The following is a 10,054-nucleotide window of genomic DNA, read 5'->3' on the forward strand; positions in this document are numbered from 1 at the left end:
CCTCCCAGGCCCATAGACCCCCCCACCCCCCAAATGCCCCCGGCCCATCCCCCCCACTCCCCCCCCCAAATGCCCCTGGCCCACCCCCCCCGCTCCCCCCACCGCATCCCTTTCCTACACAAACCGCCCTTGTGGCTCCGTTGGCTCCGCCCCATCCTCTGACTTTGACCAATCACAGCTCCCCGTATCCACCCCGCCCCCTCGATAACCACGCCCCCTCATCCTGGCCACGCCCCCTCCGGCGTTCCCCATTGGTCGGTTTGAAAGCGGCGGCGGCTGCCGTGCGCGGGGCGGCGGTTGCGGCGGAGGTCCGGGAGGGGCTGAGATGGCGGCGGCTGCACAAGGTGAGCGCCGGGAGCGGGACGGGATCCGGGGACGGACTCGGGTGGAGGGCGCTGAGAGAGTGGGAGTGGGGTCGGGTGGGACGGGCAGCCTGCGGGAGCTGCGGGTGCCCCGTTGCACAGGCAGCACCTGCCGTGTCCGGGGGCTGCTGGGTGTCCGGGAGCAGCGCTGCGCTCCGGGAGGGAGCTCGGTGGTAACGCTGGTTCGCAGGGCTGTGTGCTCCACGTTCTCCTACCGTGTGTTTGCAGAAGAGCGCAGAAGGAAGCTCCAGGAGTACCTAGAGGCCAGGAGGAAGCTGAAATGCCCCAGCGCCAAGTAAGTGGGGCGTGCAGCTGCCTCTGCATCACCAGCAGCTGCCTTCCAGCTGCAATGCTCGCTAATGGGAGCAGCACCCGGCCCCGTGCCAGCCCTCAAAGCCGAGGCTGGGGCAGCTCCTGCAGTGCCCTGGTGCTGCTCTGCAGTTCCTGGCAGCGTCACCACAGCTGTGGTTTGAGCGCTGATATTTCCTGCTCTTTAATGCCGTGTCTGCTGGGTGTCTCCTGAGTCTTCGCAAAGCTTTCTCATCCCAGGCTTTGGGTTTGCAGGGCAGCCTTTGGTTGCATTGCCAGCTGCGCGGCTTTGCTTTAGCAGCCTTCTGGGGTGCGGTAATATGAGGAAGGGACACCTTCAGCCCATTTAAAAGCTCATTACCGCACTTTATCTGTTAGGTGAGTTCCCATCACGTCCTGCCCCATCAGCTGCAGGAAGCGCTTTGATCGCTGTTCTCGTCAGTGGAAGTTGTATGTTATGCAACAGCCTTTTGTGTCACTTTTTCTGTTGCCACGCGGAAGGAAAAGAAATATGACGTGGTTCTTCCTTGGCAGCTTTTAGGCTTCAAAACGCTTCTCACCAGCTGCTGTGGCTGAAGCAACCAGAAGCATTTTAGGTGTTTCACCTTTTCTGGAACAGCTGCTCCATACTCAGATAACTTGTTTCTGCAGGGCTTGTTTAAATGACCGGACTAATCACCTGGATCCACTTTTAAAACCAGTTTCTGAACCAGAACATGTAAGTAGAAACTCTTTCCAGGCTGGTTTTGTATCTCATGCTTGAAGTGCGTCCAGGCAGATCCGGGCACACAAAGCAGGACAGTGAGTTCCTGAGCCCAGGTGGGTGGTAGTAACACGTTGCTAAACGTCTGGCCCTAAGACAACCAGTTAATTTTCAGAGCAAATAAAGCTGAGAGAATCATCCTCTGTCCCGGTGCTGGGTGTTACACTGGGCTTGCCTCCCCCACAGGGCTTCATGTGCATCCCCTGGGCTGTTGGGGCTGAGCTGTCGGGGTGTGACTGAGCTGAGCCCTGCTCTGGGCCCTGCCTGAGGTTCTTTGTCTCTGCAGCTTGACAGGAACAAGAAGGGCGCCGTCCAAAACACAGCAAAGGGCACCTGGAAGGATGGCAAGCTTGCTGGCAAACCTGCACGGCCAGCTGGTGCTACGCTGCAGCAGCCTTCACGTGCATCTCAGAGAGTGGAAGTGGTACAGCCACGGCAGCTGGGGAAGGGCACAAAGCTGCCTGCGGGGCTCGTTCCAAGCGCAAACCCCTCTGCACAGCCCAGAGGGAGGCTCCCAACTTCTGCTTCTTGTCTCCTAAACCCTGGAGGGCCAGAGAAGACTGGAAGTGGCCAGTCTGTGCCCGGGGCACCTTGCTCCCTGAATGAGAGCCTGCAGGAATTGCTTGACTCTGACAATGAGAACTTACCAGCACAAGCAGCTACAAACCCTGTGCCCAGCAACACTTTTCAGTCTAATGGGAACAATCTGGGGATCGAGAGAGCCTTGGCTCATGGGCAGAGCTCAGGCACTGTGTCAAGGACTGTCAAGGGCCCAAAGGACAGAATTAATAGCTGCCGGACTAAGGAAATGCTGATTCGGGACAAATTCAGGAAGCCCCTGCCAGGCTCAAAGAGTGCATCCCAAAAACCAAGCGGCACAACTCGGCCATTGCAACCCCCTCAGTCACTTGCTAATTCCACGCATTTGCTACATAAAAAGCCAGTTGTAAAACAGGAAAACAACAATGCAGCAAGGGAACCCGTGGGGAAGCTTGGCACGTCTCAGATGGGAACTCTTAAGCACTCCAACGCAGCTCCTGCAAAGCCCTCAGCCTCCAGCAGGCCCCAGGGCACCACAAATGGGCCCGCCAGGACACTCGGCCTGAAGCTGTGCACCACAGTGCAGTGGCAAAGACCCCCAGTGAGGGGGGGAGCAGACAGGAAGGACGTGAAGATGGCACCTTCTGGACACGCAGCAACATCCCGAGTGGGAGTCCCCAAAAAGCAGCCTCTTCCCAGCACCTCCAGCTCCAGAACTCCAGGAAATCGGGGTGAATTTGGGAGCAGGAAGGAGGTGCATGAACCAGAGCTGCTGCAGACACGCGGAGTGCATGCTGGGCGTGTTCCCAAGACCCCAACACCAGAGGATCGCAGGTAAGCAGCGTCCATGGCTCACTGTCCGACCCTCCAGGGGACAGCAGAGTGAGGTCTGAACCATTTAAGGCTGCAGGGCCCCAGCTGCGGTCTGTGAGCTGCTGTTGGGATGCTGCAGCACAGAGGGGGGTGAGGTTTGAAGGTCCTTTGGGCCCCTCATTTCCCCCATGCGATGACTGATTGCCTGCAGACAGCAGTGAGGGAGCAGCTGAAGAGACAGCCTTGCTGCTTTGTGCTGCCTCTCCTGTTTTACCTTTGGGACACACTTAAGTTTGGGAGCGTTTTCTCTCCCAGCCTGGCTCGGATGTGATTCCTAGGGCAGAAGTTCTTCCCAAGCAGCTAGAAATCCAAAGGGCAGGAAGGGCAGTAGCCCAGCGAGTGCCAGCAATCTCCTGTGGTGGTAACAGTGATCCCTCGGTCCTTTCACAGGAGACAGCTGGAGCAGTGGCTGGCCTCCAAAGGCAAGTGCTACAAGCGGCCGCCCATGGCGCCGCTTCCAAAGAAGCCAATGAAACAGAAGGAGAAGCCGCCCCAGGGCAGCGCTGCGCAGGAGGAGCAAAAGCCGGAGGAGTTGGAGCAGCTCCAGCTGGCCAGGATCAATGCGCTGCTGACCGACTGCCTGAAGCTCATCGAGGAGGTGGGAGTGGGGAAGGGGCTGCGTTAACGGGCTGCTCTTTTCTTGAAGCAAAGCATTTTTGCCTGGCTTAGGAGTCACCACACTCGATTCGCCCCCAGAGCTGAGGGCATGTGAGATGCACTGACAAGGATCTGTCCCCCAGCTTCCCTCTGAAATGCTGGGCTCATTTTACTGAGGGGAAAATGGAGGCAGAAAAACTGTATCATTCATGCAAGGTCATATAGGAGATCTGTGGAATGTGAGTTCAAAGTGCAGGCTTCAGACCTTGCCTCCTGTTTGGTAGGATGCTGGCACTGGGGCAGCTCCTCCGTGCCCACCTCCCTACAGCACCTTGCCCTGGTTTCGCAGGGTGTCCCATCAGAGGAGTTCTCAGCAATGCTGTGCCATGAGCCCAGAGCAGAGAAATGTGCCAAGTTCTGGATCTGCAAAGCCAAGCTGCTCGCCTGCAGCTGCCCTTTGGACGTGCTGGGGCTGTACGAAGCAGCGGTCTGTGCTGGTGCTGAGGTGAGTAAGGAGCTCTTTGGTACCTCCTGCGCACCAGCAGGTTGCCCCAGAGCCCAGATGGTCAGATTTTGGGATCAGTTTAGCAGTAGTTGGTGAAAAAAGCCTTTAGAGCTGTGGGTCATGGTTGCTTTCACAGAAACACTTCAGGCAGTGTGCACAGGGCCACAGGAAAGCAGGGAGGGCTGAGTGAGCTGCCAGCACGTTGAGCCTGGTCTGCACAGCGTGACTGCAGCACCTGGGGGGGGAGGCATCTATCTGCACACGAGCTGGAGAAGGGAAAAGCTGTGGCCATCCACCATTCCCTGGGCAAGGCAGCAGGAGCCTTTTCTCCTCTCCGGACTTCAGTCTTCTCTCCCTCCCTGCCTTGACCCGTGTCCCGATTTCTTTCTTTCCTTTTTGCAGCCCCTCCAGGAGCTCAGAGAAGTTGTCCTCGATATTTTGAAGACTGCAGAGAAGCCATCAGAAGGTAACACGTGCACACAGGGGCTGGCTGGCAGGCTGGTGTTCCCGTGTGCTTTGCAGTCTGTCCCAGCACCCCGTGTCCCTGCTGACTTGGCTGAGGACTGAGCATTGTGAAAGTCCAGAACCCTCAGCTGAGAAATGAGGCAAAATTCCTCTGCCAAAGCTGGGCCTGGCACAGCATGCAAGGTGTCCAGGGTTATGTCCACAGCTCTGCAGGGTTGTAGTGCCCCCTGCAGCTGCAGCTCTCTTCCCTCTCTACGATCCTGCTTCCTTTTTCTATGTCCAAATGGAGGCCACAAGTCACAGTGCTGTCCCCCAGGGGTCTGTCTCAGGACTGGATGATCTTTAAGGCCTCCTCTGACCAAAGCTGCTCTGATCTATGATTTCCCTCTCTCTTGTCAGGGGAAAAGCCTGAGAAGTGCCTTCAGTGGGAGCCCCCCACACCTTGCTCAGGCAAGAGGCTGCACATGGCTGTGACTCCGTGCCGAACAGAGAGCGCCCTGAGCAGCCTGCCTGCCTCCACCATCAAGCTACAAGTGAAATCTGTGCCCAGGTGAGGCTGAGCTGCTGGCAGTGCAAGCACCCTGTGCCATTCTCTGTGGGCTTTGCTCATGCCTTTTTTCCCTCCCCACAGGGTAAGGCAGCTTCCAGAAGGCCAAGAGCTGAAATTCCTGACGCCGGTGCGGCGCTCAGTGCGCATTGAGAGGGCTGGGAGCCGCTACCTGGAGATGCTGAAGGACCACGACCCCGTGGTGTCGACCCTCAGTGAAATCCTGGATAATGACAAGGAGACCCAGTTCTTATTCCGCAAAAACAAAGCTTTGTCAGAGGTGACAAAGATGGAGGTTTTGGATATGTAGGCACAAAATTTGCTGAGGGATTCCCCGAGGGCTGCTGGCTCACCGTGCTGCCTTGCACTTACATTGACTTCTGTTGCCTCTCAGATGTAACTCTGCAGGGGTGGCTTTTTTCAGCCTTTTTCACTGTTTTTAAGTGTTTAAAGCCTTACACTAGAGATGGACTAGGGGGGGCACTGAGCCAGGTCTGGGATTGGAGGTGTGGGCTCTGTGCTTTTGGGTCTCTATTGGCTCCTCCACCCCAAAGCACACCCTGGCTTTTGTGCTGGCCGATGGTTCTGGTCGCAGCAGCACTTTGGGAAGTGACATCCCAAGGCTTTGCTCCTGAGGAAGGAACGCACAGCCTCCATCTGGGACCACCGGGTGAGCTGTGCTGGGCCTCAAAGCCAGCAGTGCTGTGAGGCTGTGGGCAAAGGGCACCCAGAGCCCAGGGTGCCACAGGTTACCCCTGTAAGGGGAGCACGGTGGTTCTGCTGCTGCTAAGCACAGAGCAGAACCCCTTTTTCATCCTCCTGCCCCCAGCAAACAGCAGGAGCAGCAGAACCAACAGTGCAGGGCTGCCCCAGGGCTTGCCATGCATCCGTGGCACTTGTCCCAGGCCTTGGGAATGCTCTTTGCTCCAGTCTTACCCAGGTTTGGGGCAAAGGAATTTTCCTTTGAAAAAAAATATGATTTATGTCTCTTCCACTATGTTGTAACTTCAATAAAACTTTGTCAGAAGTGAATGTGCCTTTTATAAATAGACAAAGGTAAAGAAGGGGAGAGGCTGGGACTCTCAGCAGGTAAAAGGGAGCAGTGCTGGCCCCAGGACCTTGTTATCTTCGGGCATCAACCCCCCCCAGAGCACTTCCCGGTGCTGGAGCTGACTGAGAGCTGCTGGGTGCATCCGTGCTGCCCTGCAGCAGCTCGTGGTTGTGGAGAAGGGCAGCGTGGTGTGGGGATGTTCTGCTGCCATCAGCCCAGGGGCAGCACTCGGTGTCTGCTGGGGATCAGCACTGCTGGGTCAGCAGCTGTGGGCTCAGGCCTCGCCATCCTCTTCCTCCTCCCCGCTGGAGTCCTGGGGGAGCCCCAGAACCTGCGACAGAGGGGCTCAGTGGGCGCTGGGCTGTGTGGGCACTGGGTGCCTGGCTCCTGTGCCACAGCTCTGCCCCCACCTGTTGGCTGTGCTGGTCCAGCTGCAGCTCCAGGGCTGTGCTTCCCTCTCCAGCATCTATGGGGCCATGTTCCACCGTTGACTCATGGGCCATCTGCAGCGGGGACGAATGGGAGCAGGGCTGGTACCCGGGACTGGCACCTGGGGCTGGCACCCAGCTCCTGATGGGCTTGGGGACATCAGAGGGGCAGGGAGGGAAACTGAGGCATGGAGCCAGGCGTACCAGGACAGAGGGTGCCCGGAAGAGGTAACTGAAGGGGTAGTAGAGGAAGTTGAGGAAGGAGGCGGCGTAGAGGTCTGCGTAGCGCATCAGCTGGCTGGCAAACAGGGTCTGGCGTGAGCCGCAGCGGAAGAGGCTGCCCATCTTCCCGTAGCACATGTCCATCTCGTGTGTGACTTTCTGTGGGCACAGCGGGGCGGTCAGGGCAGCGATACCCCACGTGTGGGCTGCTCTGTGGGATGGGATGGTGGTCCCAGCGGGGTCACCTGGATACGCCGTTTGATGGAGCTGATGTCCGGCCGCTCGCTGCTGCCACTGTCCAAATGCCTGCGGTGGGAGCGAGGGGCTCACAAGGGCCCTTTGTGTCCCCCCTCAGCTGCAAGGACCCCAGTGTGGTGCCCACTCACTGGTACAGCTCTGCCAAAAACAGGTCCAGGCTCCGCAGCTCCTCGAACAGCTCTGCCAGGGCAAAGCTCCGGCTCAGTGCCTACACTGCAGCCATACCGCCATACCTGGGGCTGGCAGAGCCTCTGAGGGATGGGATGGGGGGTTCTGCAGGGAGGGGAGGGCACGGCAGGGGCTGCTCACCACTCTTCTCCGTCCACACCTGCAGCTCGCGGGCCAACTCGGGCACCACCAGGAAGGTGCGCCAGCCCTGCCTCTTCTTGGACTTGAGGATGTCCCCGAAGATGTGGTCCCCCATGTACAGGATGTCCTTGCCCTTCACACCCAGCAGGTCACACACCAAGTCTGACGAGCCTGGGACAGCAGGATGGCACGGCCTGGGGTCACCGCGTCCCTGTGCCACCGCGTCCCTGTGCCACCACGTCCCTCCATCACCGCGTCACCCAGCCGGTCGCTCACCACCGGAGTAGACAGCACAGTGCTGGAGGGGCCCCGTGTAGGTCCCGATGCGCAGCTTCCCCGTGTCCTGTGTGCACAGACACCCCGTGGGCTCACTGCCACCTCTGCCCACTTGGTGCTGGCAGGTGGGGTCAGGGGGAACACGTGGTGCCTGGGTCCCCACCGTGTTGACTTGGCGCAGGACGGTGCCCTCGGCAAAGAAGAGCGGCTTGCGGGTGTCCACCACGATGAGATCGAAGTAGGAGCGCCAGGGCCGTGGGGGGGTCCCGGTCTGCGTGGGGGTGGGGAGGAAAGGTGACATGGGGATGGGGTCACCATTGGGTGGGGGCACCCCCAGCCCCAGCGTGGCTGTCTGTCCCCTCACCTTGTCACCTTCACTGAAGTCAAACAGGTAGGTCATGATGGCCTGCAACAACACGCGGTGTCACCCGTGAGGGCGGTGGGGTTGTGGGGTCACCCCGAGCTCTGCCCCCACCCCAAAAACCAGAAGTGCCACCACTCACATCAGTGTAGTTGTAGTCACTGTTGGTGGCTAGGAACACCTTCCCCACCTCCCTCATGCGGCTCAGCAGCAGCGGCACACGGGGCTGTGGGGGCACCATGAGAGCAGTGGGGGGGGGGGGCACACAGGGACTGGGAGGGCACACGAGGACCGAGGAGGTTCTGGGGGCCCAGGGGGGCTCACAGATACTCACATCTTTCACCACGTATTTCTCCAGGTTCTCCAATGTCTTCTCCTTCAGGCAGCCCTGCAGGGGTGGGATGGATGGTGAGGGGGTGGCAGAGGGCTGGAGCCCTCCCCCATGAAGACCTGCTGGGGCTGCAGGGTCCCCCAGCCCTGCCCACAGCCCCACCGAGAGGTGCACTTGGTCCATGGCCTCGCGCACGTCCTGGAACATGCTGCGGAAGGACATGAAGAGGTTCCCGTGTTTGTAGCCAGTGTTGCAGCTAAAAATGGGCAGAAAAATGGGGAAATAGGAGGTGAAGGCACCACACAGCAGGGGGGACCCCCAGACCCCCCCCCCTCATGGAACAGAGACCCCGACATCCTGCTCACCTGACATATCTGGGGCAGTTGGAGAAGAAGTCCACCAGGCAGGCGTAGAGGTGGGTCTCTGCCGTGGGAGGGGGCTGTGAGGAGGGCAGCACCCCAAAATGGGGGAAGGGCTGGGGTTTGGGGGGGGGGGGAACAGCTCACCCGTGAGGTTGAAGAGGGTGTTGAGGATGTGGAAGCGCTTGGTGTCATCCCGCTGGATGAACTTGTTGGGGTAGTAGTGCAGGATCTCAGCCCTGCGGAGGGCACACGGCGCAGCTCAGCCCCTCCAACCAAACCCCAACACTACCCAGGGACCCCCAACCCCCGCCGCCAGATAAAAGAAATGCACACACACCCCCGGAGGAAGCGGAAGCCGTGGGCACAGACCAGCAGGTTGCCATGTGAGTCCACCTTCAGCAGGTTCCCATAGAGCGCGTCGAACACCAGCCCCCTGTGGGACCACCAGCAGGGCAGGGGGGTCCCAATGAGCGTGCGCCCCCCAAACCCCCAACCCCAGCACCACCCCCCCACCCCAGCACTCACCGGGTGGGGAAGGTGGGGTCGTATTTGTAGGCCAGGATCTCGTTGGGGTACCCGATGGACACCAGGTGCTCCAGCAGCAGCCTGAAGCCCAGCTCCTCGTAGGCGGGCGATTTGTACACTGCACAGCCAAGGGGCCACGTGGGTTTGGGACTGGGGGTCTCAGCCTCCCCCCCCCGGCGCGGCTCAGTCTCCTCCCCCCCCCCCATCCCCACGCACTGGCCAAGGTGTAGTCCATATCGAAGCCGAAGCACTTGATCTTCTCCAGCGCCAGGCTGCGGTTCACGAAGATCCTGGTGGGGACAGCAGTGGATTTTTTTCACGGGGTTTTGGGACGGCACGGAGCCCACGGAGTGGCACACGGGACGGGGCTGTGCGCCCCCCCGGCTGAGGGCCCCAACAGTGAATTATTGGGGCAGAAAATCGGGATTTAACCAACAGAGGTTGGGGGGGAGGCAATAAGGAGCCCCCATTCCGTCCGCTCCCCCCCCTGCCACGCTCTCCCCAACCCCCGCCTTCCACCCCCCCCCCCAGCCCCACCGATGCTGGCAGTCCCTGCGCAGTGCCCGGGGGTCGCCCCCCCCCAGCGCCGGGCCTCGCTCTCCCTCGCTGCCCATCACCGCCTCCTGCCGCCTCCTCCGCTCCCCTCCGCTTTAAGGGGCACCGCGCTCCGCCCCCCCCCTCCCCCGAGGCAGCGGGCAATCATTAACCGGGGGGTCAAGGCCCGGTCCTGGGCAGCCCCAACCCCATGGAGCATGAGTCCCCCCCCCAGCAAAGGCCCCCAACCCCCCCCAGCAGCCACCGCTGCCATCAGCCCAACACGGCTTCTGCACGGCCCTGATAAGAACCCCCCCTCACACACCATACGCATCCCATGACAGCGGGGCGACACGTGAGGCCCTTATCAGCAATCCCAGCCCCAGGTACACCCAGGGGGTGACGAACATCCCTCCCCCCCCTCCCCCAAAGTGAG

At 60.1% G+C, this 10,054-nt stretch overlaps 2 protein-coding genes across 9 annotated transcripts; one reads left to right on the forward strand and one right to left on the reverse strand.

Moving 5' to 3' along the window:
- The first annotated feature begins 242 nt into the window (after positions 1–242).
- On the forward strand, positions 243–5,991 carry CKAP2L (cytoskeleton associated protein 2 like). The gene is made up of 9 exons (XM_072357175.1): positions 243–344; positions 591–657; positions 1,323–1,389; positions 1,721–2,808; positions 3,238–3,445; positions 3,794–3,949; positions 4,352–4,415; positions 4,814–4,964; positions 5,046–5,991. Exons 1-9 carry the CDS (start codon positions 326–328, stop codon positions 5,269–5,271), a joined length of 2,046 nt encoding a protein of 681 aa, XP_072213276.1. The 5' UTR covers positions 243–325; the 3' UTR covers positions 5,272–5,991.
- LOC140262686 (cytosolic purine 5'-nucleotidase-like) lies at positions 5,982–9,722 on the reverse strand. 8 transcript variants are annotated; one of them, XM_072357178.1, is made up of 18 exons: positions 9,622–9,722; positions 9,301–9,374; positions 9,085–9,202; positions 8,897–8,992; positions 8,704–8,795; positions 8,563–8,620; positions 8,360–8,453; positions 8,201–8,254; positions 8,009–8,092; positions 7,870–7,911; positions 7,669–7,776; positions 7,506–7,572; positions 7,230–7,400; positions 7,049–7,100; positions 6,908–6,968; positions 6,645–6,821; positions 6,423–6,515; positions 5,984–6,343 (listed from the first exon to the last, which is right to left on the reverse strand). In XM_072357178.1, exons 1-18 carry the CDS (start codon positions 9,696–9,698, stop codon positions 6,287–6,289), a joined length of 1,575 nt encoding a protein of 524 aa, XP_072213279.1. In that variant the 5' UTR covers positions 9,699–9,722; the 3' UTR covers positions 5,984–6,286. The 8 variants fall into 8 exon arrangements, 7 of the variants coding, with proteins under 7 accessions (XP_072213282.1, XP_072213279.1, XP_072213283.1 ...); XM_072357182.1 differs by lacking the exon at positions 9,622–9,722 and adding an exon at positions 9,521–9,555; XM_072357179.1 differs by having other exon boundaries at positions 6,157–6,343; positions 7,233–7,400.
- Between the last annotated feature and the right edge of the window lie 332 nt (positions 9,723–10,054).

This window comes from Excalfactoria chinensis, chromosome 25, assembly GCF_039878825.1.
Source record: "Excalfactoria chinensis isolate bCotChi1 chromosome 25, bCotChi1.hap2, whole genome shotgun sequence".
Taxonomy (NCBI): Eukaryota; Metazoa; Chordata; class Aves; order Galliformes; family Phasianidae; genus Excalfactoria; species Excalfactoria chinensis.